General features: G+C 31.6%; 3 protein-coding genes across 4 annotated transcripts; 1 reads left to right on the forward strand and 2 right to left on the reverse strand.

Annotated features, from left to right (window-relative positions):
• Positions 1-3231: 3231 nt before the first annotated feature.
• Positions 3232-6222, reverse strand: LOC139895986 (vesicle-associated membrane protein 727). The gene is made up of 6 exons (XM_071878556.1): positions 6102-6222; positions 5483-5728; positions 5195-5384; positions 4983-5103; positions 3724-3786; positions 3232-3628 (listed from the first exon to the last, which is right to left on the reverse strand). Exons 2-6 carry the CDS (start codon positions 5670-5672, stop codon positions 3485-3487), a joined length of 708 nt encoding a protein of 235 aa, XP_071734657.1. The 5' UTR covers positions 5673-5728; positions 6102-6222; the 3' UTR covers positions 3232-3484.
• A 2154-nt stretch (positions 6223-8376) lies between these two features.
• LOC139895987 (uncharacterized protein At2g38710-like) lies at positions 8377-11372 on the forward strand. 2 transcript variants are annotated; one of them, XM_071878557.1, is made up of 5 exons: positions 8377-8632; positions 9887-10006; positions 10262-10376; positions 10491-10584; positions 10920-11370. In XM_071878557.1, the coding sequence occupies exons 1-5, from the start codon at positions 8529-8531 to the stop codon at positions 11117-11119; spliced, it is 633 nt and encodes a 210-aa protein (XP_071734658.1). In that variant the 5' UTR covers positions 8377-8528; the 3' UTR covers positions 11120-11370. The 2 variants fall into 2 exon arrangements, with proteins under 2 accessions (XP_071734658.1, XP_071734660.1); XM_071878559.1 differs by lacking the exon at positions 8377-8632 and adding an exon at positions 9274-9534 and having other exon boundaries at positions 10920-11372.
• Positions 11373-12116: 744 nt separating this feature from the next.
• LOC139895988 (uncharacterized) lies at positions 12117-15451 on the reverse strand. Its single transcript, XM_071878560.1, has 6 exons — positions 15034-15451; positions 13966-14095; positions 13708-13866; positions 13402-13611; positions 12480-12555; positions 12117-12395 (listed from the first exon to the last, which is right to left on the reverse strand). Exons 1-4 carry the CDS (start codon positions 15087-15089, stop codon positions 13540-13542), a joined length of 417 nt encoding a protein of 138 aa, XP_071734661.1. The 5' UTR covers positions 15090-15451; the 3' UTR covers positions 12117-12395; positions 12480-12555; positions 13402-13539.
• Between the last annotated feature and the right edge of the window lie 11653 nt (positions 15452-27104).

Raw genomic sequence — 27104 nt, forward strand, 5'->3', positions numbered from 1 at the left:
ATTGCTTATTTTATATTGCTTATTTGTTTACAAGACAAGTAAGTGCCTGTATAAATAAGAGGGAAAAAGTTTTCAAAATTGTATTTGAGAATGATTTGAATGGATATTGGCTCTGCAGGCTGCAAGTTATTGTATTGACATAAATTATTACAAATCAATGTAATTTGTTACAGTTGATTCACGGGGGTTCATGGTTATTTGTGATATTGTATTGAATGTAAGCTACAACAATGGAGTAATCCACTTGAACTCGAGAATTTACTTCTCAGAGAAAAGTAGATAAGGATGTTAATTCCTTAAACATAATATGAAGCTACATTATTTCAATAGTATATAATTCTCACATTTTGTTTTCCTCTTTAGCAGGGGTGTGTTCATATGTTCGCATAAGCACCATCATAGCATGTACCTATATTTGTTTTGGTTTATTATTGCCCTGCTAGATAATTGTTTCAATTTATTTTCTGTGTTGTTATTTGTCTAGGAGTAGGAATTAGAACTTTCTTGGATGCTAATTTTTGCTTGAGAATGTAATGTTTCGTACTTTACGTTCTTCTTACAAGATTGATGAAGCTTATTTGCTTAGCACACGTGTATCTAGCAGGGGCGAAACTACATGGGGCAGGGGAGCGCCCGCCCCCAGTGAATTTTTTTTTTTCAGTGTAAAAATTTTGGGTTTTTCTATTTTGCCCCCGGTGGATTTTTTTTTTTTTTTTTTGCCCCACAACCTACATATTTCGCCCCAAAACCTTCAAATTTTGCCCAAAAACCTTCAACTTTTGCCCAAAAACCTTCATAATTTGCCTAAAAACCTCAATTTTTTGCCCTAAAACCTCCATATTTTGTTCTAAAAAAGTTGCTACGGTTTTAATTTTTTTTTGCCCCCGGTGAAAAAATCCTAGTTCCGCCATTGGTATTTAGTTGTCTGTTAGCAATTTGCTGCTTGATATAATTGTTTTTAATTGATCTTTTGTGCATCCAGCCATCTGGGTGATAGTAGTATATTGATATTTTGGTCATGGTATATGATTCAAGTGAGAGTGGCCTAGATGCATAGTGCAATTGAAATATTTACAAGTTCGAATATGCAGTTCATATCCATCCATTTTCTTTGTATTTCCTTGCTCATTATAACGCGTTCTTATGGCCAATGAAATAGTTTACCATCGAGTTTAGTGTCCTGGACTCCTGGTTATGTGCTCATAAAGCCATGTTGATTATATGCATTTGTAAGTTACTTTGGGTTTTTGACAAGCAAATAATATGATGTCTGGGTATAGTGTCTTATGATACGGTGAAGGTATATCTTGTTTCAAACCTAATGATATGAGAGTGTATTATGTCATGAGATTAACTACAGAAGCTTTCCCCGAAGACTGCTAGAGGTGGCACACCGGGGAGTTGGGTAATGGTAAATAGGGCCTGGGTCAAGTTGGGTAATGGTTAAAATGGGTCCATTAAGTTGGTTAAGTTTTGGTACTAGTTGGGGGACTATCTGACACACTTATCGGTATATAAAGGTTTGGTGTGTCAAATGAATGAATGATTGCAACCTTTTAATCTTTATGTGGTAATCCAGATGTTTAACTAGGTGGTCGCTGCTCAGTAGTTATTCTTTCGCAAGAGTATTTGGCTTCTAAATTCGTATGTCTGGTCCTTTCTTTCTGCGATGAGGCCTGTTCATGACCATTATTATATTTGCTTAGCCTGTTTAAATATACATTTATACATGCAAAAAGTTCACTTAATCATTTGAATATATATAGTGCATTCGCCTTTTAGCTATAGCTATGGGTAGAAACTTGGAAGGGACTATAATATATATCCTTCATTATTTTGACAACTATTTCAGTGATTCAGATAATATGTATTTCCCTTTCTTAAATGTAGCATCTGCAGTTCTGTACCATATGCATAAAATTACTTTCTTGCTGTTGCTTGTTGGTGGCCAGAGGTACACGTAAGTACACGTCTACAAAAAGGGAAGAAGAAGACTTGTTAACTTATTATACAAAGGTTCCCTAGCTTTATGCAAAAGTGTCCACAACTTTTCCTTTCTTTTGATAAATCTACCAAATCTATGTATTGAGGTAGGTTGGGTGGAAATAGTGTCACTTTCATTTACCACATAACTATATAATCATAAAAATAAGTAATTAAACTGTAAAAGTTCATTCAATATTAAATAATCTTCGACATACAACCTACTTTGCTTTTTTAAATAAAATACTACTAAGCGAATACAATGCCTTTGCAAAACCTCAGTGTGTTTGTGTATCGGTGATGTCCCGATTTTCATAAGGGAGGTCGGGGGTTCGATCTCCAATGAGCTGCAAAATATTTCTCTTGAGGTCGCTCGCCCATTTCATGAGCCTCGGATGTTGCGAACGTCTTGCGTTCGAGCCTCAACCGATGGAGTTTAACCACACGCGATGCCAATATGGATTCATTGTGGGAGTTTCATCACGAGGGGCGGTAGAACTGTGATATCTGTCCCAATATATGATCGGGTGGGTGGGCGGGTTCCGACTTTACATTCGTACCCCCGTCAGTGACTGCCGCCTTCCAAAAATAAACAACCCTCAAAGATAGTGAAGACTACCTTTTTTAATTTTAATTAATAAAAATTATGTGCCTAAACAATCACAAGATATCCCATTGGTTAGGGGCACGAGTTCCTTGCAAGAGGTTTCAGGTTCGAATCTTTGCTAGGACAAATATTTTGTGATGGCCAGAGATGGGTTGGAAACAGCCAGAAAACCTTCTACCTTTTACCTTTTCTTTACCTTTTAAATATTATGTGCCCAGGTATGATGATCAACATCAGATATTATTTACTTAGAACTTCCAACATTATTTCGGATCTTGGTCCAACCTAGAACCGTTCAAGGATGATCAGTGCCTGATTATGACTAGAACCAAATCTCCCTGAACTATTAATTAAATTAGCTTACAAATTGGACACATAGGTATGCTAGCACCCACACATACAGAGGCAAAACGATGGGACCCACAGCATCTTCAAACAATGTTGCGTAGAATGAATACTAGAGCTTACTTGGTCAAGATTTGTTTCTATGAACAATGCTGCCACGGACTGTTAGAACTTAGACCACCCGATGGACAAAAATGCTTTTATATTTATGAAAAAGAAACGAAGACAAAAGAGCATTTCCAGAAAGACCACTACTGTTTCCTCCTTTAATGCTGATTTATAATATTAGATCTATATTAAATTAATGAAAATATAATTGATTCACAAACATAACAAACAGGAGAATCTAGTTGCTACTGTGAATATCATGTTAAAGCTCGCTCAACATCTTTCATTATGCAGAAAAACAGATAACGCATATACAAGAACAGCAGTGTGAAAGCCTACTGATGCATGATTTATACACCAAAGTGAGACGACATAAAGTGTCGATGGGTTCTTTCTTCAATCCAAAAGATAGAAAATAAAACCCTAGATTTCTAGATATTTTCAACATTTGAACCCTCGACAAGCCATGAGCCACACGATAATGATAAAAATTGCAATGGCTCCTCCTACCATCAGCTTCATCTGAAGATTCTGCAACCACATCTTCCTTCTTAGTTGCCTTCCCTGCCTTTGGAAGCTATCAGCCTGCATTCAAAACGTTTCATACAATTAATCATGCAAGGAGACATGTGCATCAGTTGTCATCACTAAACCACAACTTAAAATTAGTCTTTTTGTACCTGGAACTGAAGGTTTTCTGTTTTATCAACTAGTAATTCAATCTTCTCACCACGATCCAAAACCTGCGATAGAAATAAATAGAGTTTATTCTATGATATCGTATAATGAAAAATGGTCAAACGCATGCTCTAATGGATAAATCGGTAAGGCTTCATACATCTGAGTACTCGCCATCCCCGGGTAAAATAAATAGGGAAAAAACCTCCTCTTTTTACCCGTTTATATGCTATATAGTTTGCGCGAAGTAGTCTTTCCTTGATACATAACTACATATCTAACCTCCACAACATGTAGGTCATCAGTCTTAGGATCACACTAATTAATGCAATCATCACGAGTAGTGCATTAAAAACTGCCTTTAATAAGGTCTTCTTAGTAACATTTCATCAGTAAATTTACATTTTCCCATAACCATGTGTGTCAAGAGATTTTGTATTTGTGTATTGCATATACAGAAATTCAATGGTACATATCTCTGAGACAACATTGAATGCCATGAGATTTTGCTTGAAAACAAAGAGAAGACACCCTTCGAGAGTCTGGTCATAGTATTTTCTATAGTACGCTAGATTATACGTCGTTCGTCAAGAAGCAACTAAACTAGTCAACTGGATGGAATTCTCTATGTATGTGAAATGGCAAAAGAGTATGTAACGCTTTAAAAAGGAAGTCAAATGCTAGTTACAGCTGGAGAAGTTCAGGTATGCACAAGAAGAACATAGAGATCAATTTCAGTATGATTCATTATGGACGAATAACTTTTTTGTTAAAATAAGAACAAATTCTCAATTGCTAAATACCCGGTACCCAATAACTAAGAGTGAGTGTAGTTCTCTTTATCAAATCTCCAAAACAGTAGTCTCTAAAATTTAGGTTGGCATGGTTCAAATCACCAGAGGAAGAGTTTCACTTCATAAGCTTGGTTGAAACCCTGAAGCTTGGTAAAATTAAGTTCCGAAATTCATTTTCACATATTTGACATTCTGAATACACAACTCTAACAATAGTAACAATGAAGTGTCAAATCGATCATAAGCATCATCGACAATTCATCATACAAGATTCAACGAAAGTGAGTTGGTGAATATAGATTTTCAGTGTGAGTACAATGTCTACGTTTTAAAGGCATACAACAACATCATCATGAAAAAGGACAAGTAACCAATCAATTCCGACTATAAATATTAGACAATGCGTGTATGGGTTGTTTTCTTCTTTCAGTAATATCAATACATTAGCACTAAATGCAAGTATTTACCTTCTCAATGTTGTCCATCATAATCCCTTTAACCTCAGTAATCTGAGCCTTCAGTTTAGACAGCTTGCTCATTTCGTCTGGATGGTTTAAACAATACTCCATGTGCTCCTTTATCTTTGGTCTATAGAAATAGAAAAATGAAATGAAAGCTTCATATTCTGGATAAGACATCGAAAGCTATAATAGCCAAATCTAAAATGAGATCAACGCACCCGAACTCCCTATCAAGATTATAAGCAATACTAAACCGATCTTCAAATAAATCATCATCACTGTCATCAGCAAGTGGGTGATCATTTCCGATACTTGCTCCATATCGCTTCTTAAAGTCATCCTTCACTCTCTCTAGAAACACAAACGGGACACTCCTCCCAGCCGATTCATCCGCAACAACAAGAAATACTACATTGAATAGATGAAAAAATCACTCATGTTACTAATCCTAAAACGAAACTAATTAAGTAATGAAAATGATCATATATGAACAAATTTTCAAATACCAAAGCCACTATCAAGCAAGAAGTTGAAAGTGTATCCATCACATGAATAGGTGTATTTAGTGCTACCAGAAGGCAACTTCTGTAAGCACTGAACAGCAACCGTACTAACATTTCCGGAGTATGCAGTGTGTTCCGCTAATACGACAGTTCCTTTCGCAACAAAGCTATAAATCAAGCCTTTCTGACTCATTTTTAGGTCCTCTACAACTTCCAATCAATCGTTTCTCACAATATTTGCAGTTAATCCTGAAAATAACATGCACAAACCCTAAGCTTCTCAATCAATTCTACACGAACAAGTAGAAAAAGCGTAACAGCACAAAAACAGATCACAGGTCACACAACAATTTAGAATTTAACAGTATTAACGTGATCTACATTATTAAGTACCAAATTAACTGTAATTTAACCCTAAGAAGGTGAGCATCTGTGGAATCAGACGATGAACTGTAATAATCAATATTTTCGATGCAATCAATTACACGATCTAATAACTCGCGACAAATAAATTAAAGGAACATATGAAGAATTAAACTATATGACGTTGTTATAATAAAATAGTTAATTAATTATTAATTATTAATTTTGATTAAAAATTAAAAAGAGAGAGAAGGAGAACCTGGTAATGAAAATTGGGGTTTGATGTTATCGTGGGAATTTGGTTTTGGTTCGTGGCACCAGTAATCAACGAGCCGAGAAACGGACGATACTTGTGAAGTTGTGAAGGAAGTATTTTTAAGGCGACTCAGAAAATGACTTTTGACCCTCTGAGATTAAACGTTTATATACTATGCCCTTCGAGAATTGGAGTGTTATCAGTTAAGACCTTTTCTACACATAATGTTAACTATAAAAAAATTCTATCTAGTAGGTTGGATTGTTTGTTGGACGTGTATGTATATGTATGAAATATAGCCCGAAATATTTAGTATTTTTTTAACGATGTCCGTTTTGGGGTATAGTTAGTCGCGTTGTGTTCGTAAAATTATTTCGAGTTGAACGGTGGTCTCGGAAAAATTTAACTCGTACCGAGCGAGAATATAGGGCCCGTTATTTAGTGTTTTTTTAACGATGTCCGTTTCACGTATAGTTAGTCCCGTTGGGTCCGTCTGATTTTTTCGAGTTGAACGGTGACCTCGAAAAAATTTAACTCGGACCGAGCGAGAAGATAGAGCCCGTTAAAAATTCGGGTGGAATTAATTTCTTTTATTTTAATAAAATTATATATTTATGCTTTCTACCCTGAAAAAGTGGAAATTTGAGGGACCGTTGTGTAAATTAAGCCAAAATTGAGGGACCATTTGTAGTGTGAACGTAAACTCAAAACGACAATCAAATTGAACTGAAACTACGATTTCGGCCATGAGTTTTAGCATATAGGTAAAAAATTAACCCAATCCCATTATTCCGCGAACTATAGTTTGGTTATTTAATTTACGGAGTATATAGGTAAAAAAATGTGTTTTTTAAAGTTTTCGTTCCACACATACAGCATGAGAACGAAGAGTTGATGGATCGGGATTTTTTATTTTTATTTTTTGTAGTTGTATTGTGTGCGGTTAAGATATTGACCGTAGATTTAGTTCCAAAAAAGTGCAATTCTTCAATTTTTTGATGATAGTGTTCCGTCATTTTCCAGTCTAATAAAAATTGTCGATGTAATACTGATGTGCTACTTATTCAATCTATCATTGCGAGTAACCTAAATGAAGGGCACAATATTGTAGTAAATTCAGTCACCATTTTAACTTTACGAAAATAATTTGCCTTTAGCCATAAAGATTATGATGCTGTATTTGGGGACTCTTCGGACACTAAGAAGGGTCTTTTTTAGAATCGGTGCTCATACGATATACGATCCTAGGTAAATTATGGAGACTTCAGTGGCATCATCTTTCGATTTGCCAAAGGTTTATTTTTTCTCGTCCCATTCAAGAAAGTTTGTGTATTTTGAGAAGGTCGATGAAAAGTTTGTTAAGACGGGATCGAGGGGTGGGGGGAAAGCGGCTCTTACAACGGATAAGCTTGGATGCAATTGAGTTTGGTTATTTTTTTGTGGTTTTGATATTGCTTGTTTGGATATGCTTCAAGTTAGCTTGTTTTCGTTTGTCGTTAGGTTGACTTATTCGTTTTTTGCAGGTTGTGTTGTGTAATACCACGTTCCATATATGATTGTGTACAAAAGTTTGAGTTTCTTATAAGGTAAATCTCTTCCTTATCAGACACAACATGTTTTGGGGCTACAAGAACGATAAATCCCATGAGGACTCCGCAGTTACGCGTGCTAGAGCAGGAGTATTACTAGGATGGGTGACCTCTTGGGAAGTCCTCGTGTGATCGCCAAGAAAAAGTTGTGTGCCTTACGGGTAAAACGGACAATATTATGGTGATGGTATCTGAGTTGTAGTCTCTCGGTGATGTAACGTGCACTCAGCTTGTCCATCTCCTGATATATGTATCTTGAAGTCCTCGTGTCATCTAGAAAAATTCGTGCACCTACGGTCAAAACGGACAATATTATCGTGGTACAGATAGGATGTTACATGTTGTCTGTTTGGTGTGATTTTTTAGTTGTTGTTTGGTCCTTTTCTTTTTAGGTTTGTGTGTTTTGTTTGAACTTGGTTCAGCTCGTCGTTATATAGTCTTGGCTTTTTGATTTAGGTTTGCTTTCTACTTGCGAGGTTTTTCGAGTCTTTTTATATCGTTTTGATAGATTTTTTATCGGTTTATAAAAACCGGCTGGTTATTTAGGTTTTGATTTTTTTTTTTTTTTTTTGAAAAACAAATAACTAATGAAACAAGAAAAAAAAAAGTAAAACAATAGGGACCAATGTGAAAAAACTTCATTCTATTTTGGCTTTTCTTCAATTGAATAATGAAATAATGAAAATGAATAAAGAGCAAGCACTCCACCCCCTTCAATTTTTTGATTACACGCAACACCAAATTCATAATCCCCAAATATTATATTGATCGGATTCCATAATCTGAATCGGTGGTCTCGTATATTATTGTTTTTCATATATTTGTGAGAAAAAAGCAAAAAATGGTGTCGGCAAATAGGGAAATGGTGGTGTATTGCTTTGATACATTGGTGGCTCATTTTAACGGCGAACAAGTCCCGCCTCCTGCTTTCGACGATGGTCAATAGTAATGTTTTATTCCATTTTCATTTTTATTTTATCACCCTTTTTTTAATATCTATTGATTTTTATAAACCTATCATTTAATCACTTAAACACTTAAACATCTACCCTTATACATAAAAGTAGTGTACATGATGCTTAATCATTAATTTCAAATTGGTTAATCAGTGACTAGTCAGTTAAATGTGCAATGCTTGTCTGCATGTTAATAGCTACTTTTGTAAAAAACATAGATTCATTTCTTATGTTTGTTATAGCAGTTAAAATGTTAGAGGAGATTGTATGATTTGCAACTTACACTTGTCTTTGGTTTCTGGTTTTGTAGTCTATTATTACATGATTTATAATTTATTACTGTATTAGATGTGATGGTTTACTGATCAACTGTGCAAAAGTTGTAGATTTTTTAAAAACAAGAATTTAATTATATAAGAGAATGAGAAAACTCTTCATCCTTGGGATGAAAAGCCTCTTAAAATTTGTTTTCTGATTGTTGATGTCTACTCAACTGTTAGAGAAGTTGTATACCTTAGTTTTTTATTTTTATACTGTATATGATTATCCATCCGAAAAACTTAACCAACTTTTCTAGTACTAATAAGACGAGATTTTCATCCCAAGTTAATGAGCAAAACAAAATTACAAGAAGACCCTGTAAAATTTACAAACACACCCTTTTAATTTTCAGATTTGTATTACGAAATAAGGTACCATAATTTGTAACAAGTTTTCATCATGTATATATGATAATCAAGTTTAGTTATAAAGTTTTATAACCGTCACTATGTTTAAGGCCCCAAGATCCTTTCAAGAGGTCTCGGTTCAAATATCTTGTAGTGGCCCGGGAATTTGAAAGCCATATTTCGACCCGGACGTTTTTGGGATGCCGCTAATAACCAACGAATGGTAAGTGATTTTCCTTGTGTGAATCCTGTAATTTGGAAATGGTCACGGATTAATCCTGTTAGACTGAGTTCACCAGAGTAAAAATACTCGTTCTCCCGAGTAACCCGAACGGGGAAACCTCATCACTTTTTTAGCTATAAAGTTTTATCTTTAAATAAATCATCTATTTTCTTATCTATTTTCAGCCCATAATAGTAATATAAAATGTTTTTATATTTTATAATATATACTATGAATATATGATTTTCAACATTTAAAAAGAACACCACCACTTGCAGGTTTTTATATTTACCAGTTATTTTTTTAGATAATTTACTTACATTATATAATGCTCTCTTTATTGTGATTGCAGCCCATTGTTTGTGACTTGGAAAAAAGCTGTGAATGGTGAGGAACCTCGTTTGCGTGGATGCATAGGGACACTGGAAGCTCGCCGCATAACTAATGGCTTCAAGGATTATGCGCTAACAAGGTAAGTTGTTATGTTTACCAAATAGAACTAGCTCAAAAAACTAGTTCCTATTGCAGTTTAATCAACATTAAACCATGATGAAAGTTGTTAGCAGCCTACAGGCAACAGTTTATGGCTTACAGGGGATCGTAAGGTTGTTACATTACATATTTGCCACTTAGCCCATTATAATAATGAGCTTATTATAAAATACTTGATGTATGCATGTTGATTAGGAGATTAATATATTTATTAATGATACATTATTTCTCACAGTGCTTTAAGAGATCGGCGATTTCCACCTATGCAAGCAAAAGAATTGCCATTCTTACATTGTACGGTTTCCCTTCTTACTAATTATGAAGATGCTGCTAATTATCTTGACTGGGAGGTATGTTTCTGCACATTATAGTCTTTTTGAGCTTCTTAACATTTTAAAGACATTCATTAGTCTCATTCTTAATATAATTTGCTCAACCGTCATTGTATCCATCTTATCTTGCAGGTTGGAAAGCATGGAATTATTATAGAGTTCGTTGATCCTGATAATAAAACAAGGCGAAATGCCACATACCTACCCGACGTGGCTGCTCAAGAAGGTAGTATTTTTTGCTTAAGCGTTTTATGGACTGAACGGATTATTATTGTGATAATTCTTTCGTACTGGTCATATTTGTATAGTTACCGACTAATAAAAAGGACAAAAAGTGTTTTTTGGGTCAACCGATCCGGTCCATTTGTTCAAGCACAAAAGAGATCTATTTTGACCCAACCAATCCAACCGATCCATTTGTTCAGGCACAAAAAAGGTCTATTTTGACCCAAACCAACCCCACTCGGCCAATTTCAGGCACAAAAAAGACTTATTTTTACCCAAACTTATTTAAGTTCTACAAATTGACCCAATCAATAATTTCTCTATTTGGTTTATTAGGATGGACAAAGATAGAAGCCATCGACTCTCTGATGCGGAAAGCTGGTTTCAATGGCACCATAACAGAATCAGTGAGGAAGCGTATTCAACTGACCCGTTACCAGAGCACATTATTTACAATGCATTATGGGGACTATGTGAGCTATGTTGAGGCAATTCGAGGTGCTCCCCCTTCTGTTGCTGGGCTTAAATCACATTAACCCATTTGACAAAACTAAGAAATTAGAGTGGAGCTGCAATTGTATTTTGGCTCCATTTATTTAAGTAATGTTATGAGATTTATTTGACTTCAAGTCTACTAATTCCAGAATGTTGGTAAATGTTTATGAATATCAAATATGCAATTGTGCATTAGTTGTGTGTGCTCTATGGCTCTTATTATTATACGGAGTAGTTTTTATTTGTATTTGTATTTGTATATAGTTGAGTTTTGACTTTTGAGGTCAAAGTTTCGATGTTTGACTTGGCTGGAGAACTACCGTTTCCGTGCCAAATACAATTTCATGAAAAAGTAGGCTGTTTTGTCATCTTAACGGAAATTTGTAAAACAAACGTGGTTTAAGTTTAGTAAGTCATTCTTGATGTCAAAACTTTGATGAAAACTGAAGTGCGTTCTTGCTTTGCATTTTTACACATATTTTTCTATGCAGTTTATCTTAAAATGATACTATACTGGTTCAGTTTTAGTAATGTAAGGTTTGTTTATATCAATACTAATGTAGGTCACATACTTTCAAAATGTGTATCGATGTAAACAAAAGGTAAAATGTTTTACAGGTTATCTTTTGTTTACATCGATACACTTTTTGAAAGTATGTGACCTACATTAGTATTTTTTTTTATATATAGCCTACATTGGAACAAAAAAAAAGTATATGACTATTGGGCAACCTAAACCCTAGATAAAATACGTAATCTAATCCGTACTACATTAAAAGGAACTGAAGAAACAGCATGAAACTTAAAATTAGATTAACTTATGTATTTTGGAGCACAGCTTTAGGTTGTCATCATGAATTAGACCATTTGAAAATGAGAATAATCAATTTGGCCCCCCGAAAATTAGAAGTTATAAATAATTTGGGAGATATAACTAAGATGCTGTAAAGAACATAGATGTTATGAGAGACCAAAAAGGCTGTTTCTTACATAGTTGGAATTTCGAAAATAATTGGTTCAAAAAAGCTTTTTAGGAAGTAAGATTGAAGCTAAACTATTGTCATGATTAATGTGAGTCGACTGTTATTTATATTGCTGATCAGAAACCATAGGATTCATACAAATACTGTATTATGTAATGTTTTACGTAAAACTTCTCCTGCGATAAGTTTTGAATAGTGATTCTGCCTCAGTCATACTAACTTCTCCTTCGATAAGTTTTGATTCCGACTCTGCCAGACGAATTTGTAAATCCGCGTTAACACTTTTCTGTTCTTCATATCCCGTTCTAGCCTCGATTGATGATAAATTGGATATCTACAACATAAAACTTCATATATTAATATAAAATCAGACCAACAATTCTCCAAACGTAATTATTCCAAAAATTGTATCAAATACCCTCCAATTGCTTCTCAGCTGTAGCAAGTTGCTCCTTCAGTCTTTTTATTGTATCCGTTTGGAAAGCACATGTTTCCTAAAAGAACAAACCATAAGTATTGCGCAAGTCATTACATACTTATAGCAACGGCAATTTAAAATGATCTACTTAAGTTTAATCATGAATTGTTGATTCAACTTATCTTTAATCTTTAACGGGTCAAATGCGTAAAATAAAATAGAATTAGCTTACGAGGAAACTCATAGAACAAATCAAAAGTCACCCAAAGTGTATATTGAAAGCTTGAGACCTTCTAACTCATTACATATAAAAAAAATCTCAAAGTTAGTAAAAGAAACTCATTTGAAAAATAAAGTATAGAAGTCTTAGAACGACCCATTTTGGCTAATACAAAAAGTTAACTTGTTTTGACCAAAATCCAGTTGACCTATCAGCCTACCAGTATGACCGACCATTGCCACCCTTTAAATAAATAAATTAATTAAATTTAAATAATATTAATAATTTTTTTTTTTTTAGGACAGCGAAATTGGGATCACCCGAGGGGGACTAAACCACCCGTTGCGATCATCTCCCGTTTCGACTATGCCGATGCAGCGATAATAACCCCGCCCCCATCGCTGCCCGGGAGGAAACCTTGAAACCGATCCAAGGGCACGGCCAAGTAAAACCCCTCATCCCTTTACCCCACTTAGGGGTGCCCCGGGTGATTCCGGACGGGCAGGATAGAGTTGCATTTACATTTAAGTAATTGTTGTAGCCGGGTGGAGTCGAACTCCTGACCTCAAGTGTATTAGAGGCAGGCCACTACCACTCAACCACAACTACAACCCCAAATAATATTAATAATTGATAATTAATATTAATAATAATAATAATAACTAGTACATTAAAATAAAAAAATGATGGGAAATTAATAACCTCAAGCTCTATCGATCTTGATGTTAGGTTGCCCAATTCAGCTGCCGATTTTCCAGTACATTCTTTATATTGCGACACTTCAGCTGTTAAATCTTGAACTAGCAACAATTGTCGATCACGATCTTCTCTTACTAGGTGTTAGTCCCCTCTCAAACATCCAATTTCACTAGCTAAATCATCTTTTAGCTTCATTTGCTCTTCTAAACTAGCCTATAAACAATAACTCAAAATTTTAGCAAATAATAATTAAATCATCCTTAAGTATATAAAAACCCACAAATTTGTGCCAAGTGTCAAATGATCAACTTTTGTAGAAGCCAGCTGGTCCTGTTGAGATTCATGGTAGCATATTAAATTGCTTAAATTCTCCATTAAAGCAGCCTTTTCTCGTTCTACTTTGCTAAGAGTCTCCTTCGTTTGATTAAGCTGGAATTGGAAGTTACTGTTGTCTTCTTGTAAGATTATCTGGAAAATGTATAACGTTACTACAAGTTTGTAACTTTCAATTACCATATAATTTATCAAATTGCTGGAATTCATCGTAATATTAGATCAATTTATAACCTTCTGATTTGCACAAATCTTGAGCTGACATCCACATTTATTTGAGCACTTTATATCCGATTTTTTACAGAGACATTTTTTTAATACACTGACTTCTTTCCGTGCATTCACAACCTGAAGCCTCAATGAACTGCTAATTTTAGAAAGATAATTAGTACATGCTTACTTTTTTGAACGAATAAATGCTTGAAAATATGAACCCTTCGAGAGTCTGATCATAGTATTTTTCTAGAGTACGCTAGATTATACGTCGTTCGTCAAGAAACAACTAAACCAGTCAACTTGATGGATACTTCTATGTATGTGAAACGGCAAAGAGTATGGAACACATTTAGAAGGCAAAGTCAAATGCTAGTTACAACTGGAGATGCTCATTTATGCACACAAAGAGCATAGAGATATGAATTTCAATATCATTCATTAGGGACGCATAACTTTATATGTTCCCAAAATAAGAACAAAATATTCAATTGCTAAAAAATAACTAAAAGTTGGTGTAGTTCTCTTTATCAAGTCTCCAAAACAGTACAGTCTCTAAAATTAGGTTGGCAACGTTCAATTCAACAAAAGGAAAAGTTTCACTTCATAAGCTTGGTAAAACGAAGTTCCGAAATTCATTTTCATATACACAATTCTAACAATATACAGTAGTAATTATGAAGTGTCAAATCCTATATACCAAACTAGAACACCAGAAGATTGGAAAGCTAGAGCCTAGAGATACTATTCAGTACAAGTAATAGCACACTTGTTTATAGTCCATTATTATTATTATTATTATTATTATTATATCTTTCAGACCAAATTTCCCCCTATTACACCCTATCATATAACCACAAGCAGTAGAATTCCATTTTTAACTAGCTTCATTCACAAGTTCTTCATAAATATTACACACTCATTGCCATTCTTATCAATCTTAGTAAGTACAAAACTTAGCAGCTTATCAACATTCATTTTATCATTGTTAACAATATTAGCATACGAGATTTTAATTCCTTTATCTCCAGTATTAACAGAATTCACAGAATTTGCAGATAAATCTTTATTCAAATCAGGACTACTTACAGGCTTGATAATCTGATCCTCATCATTATCAACAGTATCGTTGACCACATCATCATTGCTTATTTCATTAGCCTGTGGATCCACCTTACTTTCCCTCTTTTCTCCTCCATCGTAACAATAAACAGATGCATCTTCTTCTGAATCGATATTATTATTAAAATCAGTAGCGTCATTACCAGTAACAAGATCCTCAATCGAAGTTTGATTCTTACGCTTCTTAGCTAACGTCAGTATAGAGTCATCAAATTGATTCGGAACTTTAACCTTCCTCTTCGACGCTCTTTTATTTGGAGACATGATTAAATTCACCGATTAAACTTCAGAATACTTGAAAAAGAGAAGCGGAATACGTAATAGCTGGTAAACTACGGATTGATTTCGAAGAATTTGGTGGAAAAACGAGGTGAGATTGAAGAAATTAGGGTTTAGTTTTTCTAAAATGTCACGTGCTTCTAAGTGTTTAGTTTTTGATTACCTTTTATTTTTAACTATATGATCAGGTTTAAACAAAACAATTTAATGACATGTTTTATATATTAAGTGAATATAAATGTTAAAGTTATTTATTTTAATAACTCATTTGACTAAGAAACATGTCGTTGGTTTTATAAATATACAGAGACATGTATTCTCGCATACATATGTAACGTAATTAATTTCGTAAAAAGAATTCATATTTGAATATTAATAATATAATAATAATATAATAATAATTATTATTATATTAAAAGTAAATAATGATAATAATAATAATAATAAAGTTCGTTCAAAGTTGTAATTTTATTTTTAATAATAATAATAATAATTAGTGATAATAAATGTCTTTAATTTTTTTTTTTAGAAAATTAAAATTACAATTTAGGAGAGATTAGTATTGCTTTTTATAAAAGATTTCGTATTATTTTTTAATTAAATTAATTAATTATGACATCATCATTATGAAAATTAAAGAGTAATTAGTTTAATGATGACATCATCATTTTAGAGATTTATATGACTATATAGATAGATGAGCAAAACGAAAATTACAAAGAAGACCTCTACAATTCACAACACACCCTTTCAATTTTCAAGTTTGTATTACGAATTAAGGTACCATAATTTGTAACAAGTTTTCAGCACCTATATATAATAATCAATTTTAGTTATAAAGTTTTATAACCATCAATAAGAGCCCGCTGGTTTGGACTCCAATATCCATACATGAGGTCTAAGTTCAATTATCTTCTAGTAGCCATGGAAAGATTTTTTTTAGAACGGCAACAGACATTTCATTAATATTGTGACTAGCGAGAAGATTGAAGTATAGAAAAGAAAAAGATTACAAAGAGTTCAGGGGGCTCTTGTAACAACACCGTCCAATTTATTCTACGTTTACTGAACCTAGCATACAACCACTTAAAACTACACGCAAAAAATACTATCAAAAACATAAAACATGACACTTTCGAAACTTAGTATCGTCAAAAACAATGCTATTCCACAGCCACCATATGTTCCAAATAGTAGGGATAATGAACACCCGAGCTATGATTCTTTGATTAGAATAGGCCGGCTTGCTCTGACCAAGACTCTGCTTTTTGCTCCGTCTGTGGAGCGTTAGAATTTCCTGGAATGTAGATGGACCAAAAGAGGGAGGTGCATTGCCGATGTGGAAAACAGGGTTGTTGGTGTGACAACCCGGAAATTTCCAATCAAATTTAAACTTTATCTTTATATTATTCCGACACGATAAGCAAAGTTTGTTACGTTAAATCTCAAGAATTTTAAATTGAGTTCATACATTCATTATAACCTCGACCAAATTCAGACGATTCATGAACCGTTATATATAAATAAATATGTATATATATGTATATATATATATATATTATAACTTGAGAATATTAATAAAGTATTAAACGTATAATACTTTACATGATCGTATTTGTTTCAATATGTTTATCGATGGAATTAGAAGATAATATCAAATTGTTGATTTATCAGATACATAATGTATATGAACGGGTCCTTTCAGTTGGTAGGAACTCCATCTATCCATAACCACATTCCTTCCATCGAATTCCAAGAGGGGATATCCATATTAATCCATGTACCCACATTACTCCATATCTGCTTTGCGGTGTCACAAAAGGCGAAAATGTGTAGGATGTCTTCAATTGTTGTCGCACATGATGCATGCACCATTATTGAAATTAAACCCTTTTTCTAGCAGATTTAGGTGAGTTAGAAGGCAACGGAGACGTAAACGCCCAAACAAAAACATTGCATTTTATAGGCACAAACCTACACCAAGACGTAGAATTGGAAGAAAGAGCATGCTCAGTTTTATCAATCAAATCTCAAGCCAAGGAATGTTTTGAAAACAGTCAGAGATTAATCCAGTTAGACAACGTATAGCAGATATAAAAATAGTGACTCGAACATGGAAATCGTCATCACCTTTTTAGTTATAAAGTTTAACCTTAAATAAATCGTCTATTCTCTTATCATTTTTAAGTCCATAATAATAATATAAAATGTTTTATATTTATTTTATAATATAATATAAATATGAATATATGTGACGACCCGAAAATTTCCGATCAAATTTAAACTTAATTTTTATATAATTCCGACACGATAAGCAAAGTCTACAATGTTGAGTCTCAAAAATTTTGAATTGATTACATGGATTCATTTAACCCTTGACAATTACCGACGATTCATGAACAATTGCGTGTAAATAATTATGTAAATATTATATATATATATATATATATATATATATATATATATATATATATATATATATATATATATATATATATATGAATACTATACCAAAGTAATATGATATATATTGTAAATTATAAATATTAAATATTTAATAAGTTATTATATAATATATATTATATAATTTATAAATATGATATAATTAATAAATTGTAAAAGTAATTATAAATTAAAATATAATTATTAATATTACTGTTATTACTTTCATTACGATTAAAGATAAATGCTAATATTAATATTATTAGTATTATTGTTATTAGTAAAATTATAAATTTAATTATTATTATTAGAATTATTAAAAGTATTATTAATAACTTGATTACAAAAATTATCATTTTATTTAAAATTGTTATTATCATTATTCTTACTAGTATTATTATGATATTAATATTATCTTTATTATTAATATTACTAGTTTTGTTATTAAAATCAATATTAATGTTAAATAATAATGTTTGTATTATTAATCATGTTATGTTTCCTTAATATATAAAATATAGATATAATTAGATATTCAAATATTCAGATACACATATATGCAGATATAAAATATGGATATATACAGATTATATATTATTATAGGTATATATAAACATATAAATATATATATAAATACATTATATACGTATAAAAATATAAAAAATTACGTATTCTGTTGTAAATCACTTTCAAACTATAGGTAATTTGTTTCCTTTCCTTAATCCAGTACAAATCACTCACAATTAGTCATATTACCCAACAAAAATTCGTTAGCGATCGTACATTTTCTTTTTCTCTGTGATTGAGATGTTGTCGACTCCACTAGTCACTACACAACAATGAGGATTGATTATAGGTATCACAAGTTAATAATTTACTCAGTCACAACCAACAACTCATTAAAATTCGATTTTTAAAATAAAAATTTAAGGAAGAACACGCACTGCCCTGTTCGTGTATCCTTAAATCAATTACTTTGAATTCGAGTTAAATTTCAAAATCCTTTATTGCAGTTAGGTTAGGAATCTTACAAGTAAACTATCTGGAAAGTTATAAGGTCCAATTTATCCTATCGAATTTCAATTTTGGAGTCAAAGTTAAATTTTGAAAAGTCAAAGAATATGTTCTTCGCTAAATTCGAAACCGTTTTGATGTTTTATGTTCAATTGAGCATGGAGAAAGTTTCTAGGAAGTATTTCAAACTGATTTCATGTAGAAATCCTAGTCTCAAACAGCTTCAATTTCAAAAATCGATTTTTGTGTTCATACGTATTCGTTATATACAGATATGAATTATTGTTCTGTTATTCTTTTGTTTTAATAATTTTAAACACTTTCTAATTGATTCTCCATCAAGTATAAATCTTAAATTAAATAAGAAAATTATGATTAGTTAGGATTTAACTCTGGTCGATTCATTGATAAAGATGATGAAGAAGAGAAACAGAAATAATAGGGTAAATAGTAACGGGTTTAGTATTATAACCAAGGTTGTAAAAGTCGCGAGTCGGGGACACATCGGTCGAGATCTAAAAAGGATGCGTCGGCCGAGTCGGGGACGCGTCGGGGACGCATCGGTCGTTGACCAACGTTGACTTTATTAATAGTTTCTTAAATATATATTTATATATGTATAAAATAGTTGATTCTGTACCATGAATTTCTTAAATAAGAACAAGAATTTAAATACAATCAAACTTCAAACTCAATTAATTTACCGAGTACATAATCAGTAAGGAAACGGAGAAAAAAGCGGCACAAAAAATGAAAACAAACCCTAATTTTAAAACAAATCACATCTTGGCGAAAATTTGACTGATTTTGACTGTTTTTGACCAACTTTGACCGTCTTTGACAGACTTTGACCGAACTTTTAGCTTTGACCGTCTTTTGAGTCGTTTTCAGAAAAAACAGGACGGAGAACCCAAAAAAACGACGCGTCGGCCGACGCGTCGGCCAAGTCGGCCGAATTTTACAACACTGATTATAACAGAAAATCAGACATGGTCGAGTGGTTAAGATTGTTTGCGGTTATCCAGGAGGTCTCGGGTTCGAACCCATCTTGGTGCAATTCTTTTTAAAGAATCTTACAAGGTAGTTTTATATTTTTATTTATCATTATTATTATTATTATTATTATTATTATTATTATTATTATTATTATTATTATTATTATTATTATGATTATTATTATGATTATTATTGTTATTATTATTATTAGTATTATGATTATAATTATTATCACATTTATATTAATAAGTATTATAATTATTATTAGTGTTAGTATTATAATTATTATTATCACTATTATTATTATTATTATAAATATCATAATCATTATTATTATTATTATTATTATTATTATTATTATTATTATTATTATTATTATTATTATTATTATTGCTATAAGTATTATTAATATGTTGATTATTTTTAAATTTTATCATTTATGTATTAAAACTATTGTTACTAATATATGTATTAATATTATTATGATTAGGGTTATTATTATTATTGTTATTTATAGCAAAATCAATAAAAGTATTTTTATTAAAACCTTAGAATTACTAGTATTATTAATATAGGTATTACCATTACCACTATGATTATGAATATTAAAATTATTATTATTCTTCATTAATATTAATATCATTTTATAATTATTAGAATTATTATTAATATTACAAATATAAGTATTATTATAAATATTATCATGACTGCAAATTAATGTTAAAAGAAACTATCGTCATTAGTCTTTGAATTAAACGCGAAGGTTATAATTATTATAACTATGAATATACAGGTTTTAATGAAATTGATAAGATATTAAACATAGAAATATTGGATATAAATATTATTATGGAACTGATTAAAATTTTACTTAAAGTATATTTTAAAAGAATTATTAAAAGTTTTATATAACATAGTATTATTATCATTATTTTTATTAACATTATTATTATCATTTTATCATTATCAATATTATTACTAATACTAGTATTATCAAAAATTTTAAATTTCACAAACAGATGAATGTTACATAAAAATATATTTAACTTAACCATATTAATATCTATTCAAAATAAATAAAATGAATATATTTAATTAAATAAAGAAATACCTAAGTTATTAATATAAAAATTATATCACTAATAATAATATATATATTTGTTCGATTACAAGAATATGTTTTAATACATATATAAATGATTAGGTTCGTGAATTCGAGACCAACCTTGCACTTGTTCAATGCCATCATATGCTTAATTACTACGAAATACAATATTCTGAGTTTCATTTGCTCCCTTTTTACTCATTACATTTTTGGGCTGAGAATACATACAAATGTTTTAGTAACTGTTTTACAATAGTTATATGCGTGAGTTCATTTGATCCCCTTTAACTCTTTACATTTTTGGGACTGAGAATACATGAGCTATCTTTATAACTGTTTTACTAAATGTTTTTGATATATATTTTTGAACTGTGAATACATGAACTGTTTTTACAAACGTTTGACGAAATAGACACACATATTCAAAACTACATTCTATGATAGAATTATTTGGATTCAGAGGTTCAATTTCTATAAAGATTGTATTATCGACTATCGGTGAGATGATTTTGTCATTTCACGCACGCATTAGCTCCCGAAATGGTTCGATTTAGTAGTTAGTAATGGTGAGATGATTTTGTCATTGCACGCACGCATTAGCTCCCGTTTTAGCTACCATCGGCGAGATGATTTTTCATTGCACGCACTAGCTCCCGATGTATTGTATTGTATTGTGTTCGATTTTGTAGTTAGTAATGGTTAGATGATTTTGCATTGCACGCACACTTTAGCTTCCGTTTTAGCTACCCCCAGAGAGATGATTTTGCATTGCACGCACGCATTAGCTCCTGTTGTAAAATTATATTGTATTAACTACCACGGTGAGATAATTTTGCATTGCACACACGCATTAGCTACCGTTGGTGAGTTGTTTTGAAAGGTTCTGGTGTTCTTCATATGAATGATTTTATAGCAGGAGTAAACCTGCACAGATTGTTTTCTAAATATGAGTATCTTGTGGTCTATTATATAATTGAAAATGATTGATTATGATAAACTAATGAACTCACCAACCTTTTGATTGACACTTTAAAGCATGTTTATTCTCAGGTATTAAGGAAATCTTCCGCTGTGCGTTTGCTCATTTTAAAGATATTATTTGGAGTCATTCATGACATATTTCAAAAGACGTTGCATTCAAGTCGTTGAGTTCATCAAGATTGATAATAAGCCATTCATAATTTGGCTATATTATGAGATAGTATGCATGACTGTCAACTTTCGTTGTAATGAAAGTTTGTCTTTTAAAAACGAATGCAGTGTTTATAAAATGTATCATTTAGAGGTCAGTACCTCGCGATATAATCAACTATTGTGAATCGCTTATAATGAATATGAACGGGTCCTTTCAATATATGATTTCAAACATCTAAAAAGTACACCACCACTTGCAGGTTATTATAGTTACCAGTTATTTTTTAGATAATTTACTTACAGTAAAAAAAAAAAACTTTTGTGATGTTCTCTTTATTGTGATTGCAGCCCATTATTTATGACTTGGAAGAAAACTGTGAATGATGGCCTGGTGGGGAACCTCGCAGCATAACTAACGACTCCAAGGATTATGCGCTAACAAGGTAGGTTGTTTATTAATTAGAACACTAGATCTTGTTGCTATTTAATCAACATAAAACCTGTTGGAAATATGCTCTCGGGTTAGCTACGGTTCGACCGTGGTTTGACCGTGGTACATATATTCGGAAGATATGCCCATGACATTAAATAATAAAAGTCCATTTATCCTATTCAGTCACACACAAAGGACAATCGTAAAATTGTTTGATATACCTTCGAATCGGAAATTAATTTATCAATCATTAGTTAATGGTTTAATAAATTAAGTAAGTTTTTTTTATGTGTATACATATACTTACAAATCTAAATATGTAGAGATTTGATTAGATTTTGCAAATCATATTTTATATAAGATATAAGATTTGATTTGATTTATAAAATATGATTTGATTTTGTAAATCTTATTTTATATAAAGATTTGATTTTGCAAATCTTTCCAAATCTTTATTTATTACATTTGTACTAGATGTATTAATTGTATCAATTATGTAATATATAATACCAAGTCTTGGTATTTGAAAATTTATGAAAAAGATACAAAAACACACATACAAAAATGCTATTTTTCTTTCTTATTTTCAAGTAACCAAAATATTTGAAATCTATAATTGGGTTCGGTTTTTGGTGGAAATAACGAAGAAGAAAATATCCGTTAAGTAGAAGGTATAGATCGAAGCAAGGTTGGAACTTTGGGTGTCTACCGTTTAGAGGAACTCTTCTTTGGGTTTTCAAATTCGATCTTCAAAAGGCTACAAAGGTTGTATTCTAATCTTCTCTTGTTCGGTTTCGTTAATTTATTTTGTTTGCTAAAGTTTTGTACAATGATCCGTGGAAGAGTATGATTTTGTAAAGTTTTAAAAATGCTTCCGCTCGCTTTGGATTTGTATCATACTCCAACAGTGGTATCCGAGCCATCTTGTACAAGTTTTAGCAAACTAATATACTCTATGATAAGCGGTTTTGATGAGTGTGTTGTGCATGATTCTTGGAGATGATTGTGCATAACAAACATGCAAAACTATTATCATGATTTGTGTATTTATGTTTCCTAAATAACATTTGAATCTTGGGTTTTGGCAAAATGTTAAATGGTTAATCTCATTTTTTTAAAGTTTTTTTCAGCTTGAACAGTCTGTCTTTGATGGACTGTTTCGAGGCTTTCAACTCAATATTTTCGTATGAAGCCAATTGCATTTGAAAGCTAACTGAAAGAACTTAAATTTGTAAAAAAAAATTCATCGAAAACGGATTAGAAATGAGTAAGATATGACCATTTAAAGTTGATGTATGAATCTGTCCAAAATCCGAAAATTTTAATAGTAGCTTTGTTGTTGACTATTAAAGATTCAATGTTTAGGAAAATAAAGTACATAAATTATATTCATATTTTACATGAAATGAGAAAATTAAAATTGTTAATTTTAGACTTTATGCCTTGTTAAAAAGTGAATAAATCTCCAACATATTTTGATTCACTTAATATGTTTGTTTGGATGGTTTTGGCATGAAAATCATATACATACATAAGTTATGTAAACAAGGATTGATTATTTTGTGTGCCATTAAGTGTTTAAATCAATCCTTATCGAAATATGTTTCATGAAAATGGATATTTGGCACTCCATTTGTTATGTATGTGATTGTTGTATGAAATCAGTAGTATTTGCCTCAATAAGACCCTTGTGTGGATGTTTGGTTGTATAATTTAATTTACTATTTATTCGGGATGAATGTAATAATTTATTAAACAGCTTGCATGTTGTGTTTATTATTTATTCGGGATGAATGTAATAATTTATTAAACGACTTGCATATTGTCTTTTTATTTATATTGTATTTGTAATAGTATAGAAAATAGAATAGTTATTTTGTAAGATAATGCAACCAAGATTGGAATCAAGAAGACGATGTTCACAAGGCAGCCCATCCGAGCATATAATGGAGATGGCGGTTTTAGTGGGAGCCAATTCTCACACAAGGTTATGTCCCTAGTTGACCATGTTTTTTCGTATGTTGGCTCACCGGAAAAACGCATAGGACTCGAGGCATACTACCGATAATTGCGTGTCATGATTATTATTGTGTTCTTATTTGTCTATGCCATGCTAGCTAGAAAATTAGTATAGAAACAAAAGACAATAGTCACTTAAAATGGTTTGGTAAAATTAGTTTAACAAATGCAACACGCAATACATAATTAGCAAATGTTTTAAAATGGAATAAACTACTTTTGCTAAAAGAAAACAAAACCCCATTTTAAATGTAAACTTTACGCTACCCATGAGTAGTACACACATCTGAACCTTCTACCTGTTAGAGTTCACGATACCCGAGAGTCTTGGGCCGGACTTTAGTTGGGTGTTGGGAAGGGTGAGGTGAATTTCGCGATACCCGAGAGTCTTGGGTCGGATTTTGTAGTGACCCGAACTTTTCCATGTTTATATATATTAATTGAGATCGATATTTACATGATTAAATGTTTCCAACATGTTAAGCAATCAAACTTGTTAAGACTTGATTAATTGAAATATGTTTCATATAGACAATTGACCACCCAAGTTGACCGGCGATTCACGAACGTTAAAACTTGTAAAAACGACATGACGATATATATATATGGATATACATATGGTTAACATGAGATTATGATAAGTAAGTATCTCCATAAGTATATTAACAATGAGTTATATACATATAAACAAGACTACTAACTTAAGGATTTCGAAACAAGACATATATGTAACGATTATCATTGTAACGACATTTAAATGTATATATATCATATTAAGATATATTAATATATCATAATATCATGATAATATAATAATTTAACATCTTATTAGATATAATAAACAATGGGTTAACAACATTAATTGAGATCGTTAACTTAAAGGTTTCAAAACAACACTTACATGTAACGACTAACGATGACTTAACGACTCAGTTAAAATATATATACATGTAGTGTATTTAGATGTATTAAAATACTTTTGGAAGACTTCAAGACATATATCAAAACACTCATACTTAACGAAAATGGTTACAGTTACTTTCCCATTCTTTTCTTGCATCGAGAATTCTAGTCGTATTCTTACCCGTATTATACACAGCTTCAAAACGTACTTACTATGGGTATATACCAATAGGAACTAGCATGGGATTCCACTCTTGATTATGTCATGTATGACTAATCAATTTTAACTTCTACCATGAGCTAGTCAACTAACTAGAACTCCTTTTAACCCCACTCACCACTCACCAATTACCACTCATCATTCACTCCATTTCACTTCCAATTCTCTTTCTAATTCTCTCTCAACACACACACACACTATTATGAACGTATTTTTCTAGTAGTTAATCATCATCTTCATCAAAAATCACTTCAAGAATCAAGCTATAATCATCATAGGAAGAACACTTCAAGAACACTTCAAAAATCCCTTCAAGTTTACTAATTTACTTCCAAGCTTTCTAATCCATTCCAAGTAATCATCTAAGATCAAGAAACCTTTGTTATATATAGTAGGTTATCTTTCTTATTCAAGGTAATATTCATATTCAAACTTTGATTCAATTTCTATAACTATAAACTATCTTAATTCGAGTAAAAATCTTACTTGAACTTGTTTTTGTGTCATGATCCTACTTCAAGAACTTTCAAGCCATCCAAGATCCTTTGAAGCTAGATCATTTCTTGTCACTTCCAGTAGGTTTACCTACTAAACTTGAGGTATTAATGATGTTCATAACATCATTCGATTCATATATATATATAACTATCTTATTCGAAGGTTTAAACTCGTAATCACTAGAACATAGTTTAGTTAATTCTAAACTTGTTCGCAAACAAAAGTTAATCCTTCTAACTTGACTTTTAAAATTAACTACACACATGTTCTATATCTATATGATATGCTAACTTAATGATTTAAAACCTGAAAACACGAAAAACACCGTAAAACCGGATTTACGCCGTCGTAGTAACACCGCGGGCTGTTTTGGGTTAGTTAATTAAAAACTATGATAAACTTTGATTTAAAAGTTGTTATTCTGAGAAAATGATTTTTATTATGAACATGAAACTATATCCAAAAATTATGGTTAAACTCAAAGTGGAAGTATGTTTTCTAAAATGGTCATCTAGACGTCGTTCTTTCGACTGAAATGACTACCTTTACAAAAACGACTTGTAACTTATTTTTATGACTATAAACCTATACTTTTTCTGTTTAGATTCATAAAATAGAGTTCAATATGAAACCATAGCAATTTGATTCACTCAAAACGGATTTAAAATGAAGAAGTTATGGGTAAAACAAGATTGGATAATTTTTCTCATTTTAGCTACGTGAAAATTGGTAACAAATCTATTCCAACCATAACTTAATCAACTTGTATTGTATATTATGTAATCTTGAGATAACATAGACACGTATACAATATTTCGACCTATCATGTCGACACATCTATATATATTTCGGAACAACCATAGACACTCTATATGTGAATGTTGGAGTTAGCTATACAGGGTTGAGGTTGATTCCAAAATATATATAGTTTGAGTTGTGATCAATACTGAGATACGTATACACTGGGTCGTGGATTGATTTAAGATAATATTTAT

This window comes from Rutidosis leptorrhynchoides, chromosome 3 (genome assembly GCF_046630445.1).
Source record: "Rutidosis leptorrhynchoides isolate AG116_Rl617_1_P2 chromosome 3, CSIRO_AGI_Rlap_v1, whole genome shotgun sequence".
NCBI classification, from domain to species: Eukaryota; Viridiplantae; Streptophyta; class Magnoliopsida; order Asterales; family Asteraceae; genus Rutidosis; species Rutidosis leptorrhynchoides.

Bases quoted from the DNA above. Each gene is read 5' to 3' on its own strand.
- LOC139895986 (XM_071878556.1), bottom strand. From the start codon at position 5,672: ATGAGTCAGAAAGGCTTGATTTATAGCTTTGTTGCGAAAGGAACTGTC. The intron at 5,385-5,482 runs GTATTTGAAAAT...TATTCAATGTAG, and splicing joins CTTGCTTGATAGTGGCTTTG to TATTTCTTGTTGTTGCGGAT. The intron at 3,629-3,723 runs GTACAAAAAGAC...TTTTGAATGCAG, and splicing joins CAGAAAACCTTCAGTTCCAG to GCTGATAGCTTCCAAAGGCA.
- LOC139895987 (XM_071878557.1), top strand. From the start codon at position 8,529: ATGGTGTCGGCAAATAGGGAAATGGTGGTGTATTGCTTTGATACATTG. The intron at 8,633-9,886 runs GTAATGTTTTAT...TTGTGATTGCAG, and splicing joins GCTTTCGACGATGGTCAATA to CCCATTGTTTGTGACTTGGA. The intron at 10,585-10,919 runs GTAGTATTTTTT...TTGGTTTATTAG, and splicing joins CGACGTGGCTGCTCAAGAAG to GATGGACAAAGATAGAAGCC.
- LOC139895988 (XM_071878560.1), bottom strand. From the start codon at position 15,089: ATGATGATGTGGTCAACGATACTGTTGATAATGATGAGGATCAGATTA. The intron at 14,096-15,033 runs GTAAGTAGTCCT...TAAAATTAGCAG, and splicing joins AGGATCAGATTATCAAGCCT to TTCATTGAGGCTTCAGGTTG. The intron at 13,867-13,965 runs GTTATAAATTGA...TACATTTTCCAG, and splicing joins AGATTTGTGCAAATCAGAAG to ATAATCTTACAAGAAGACAA.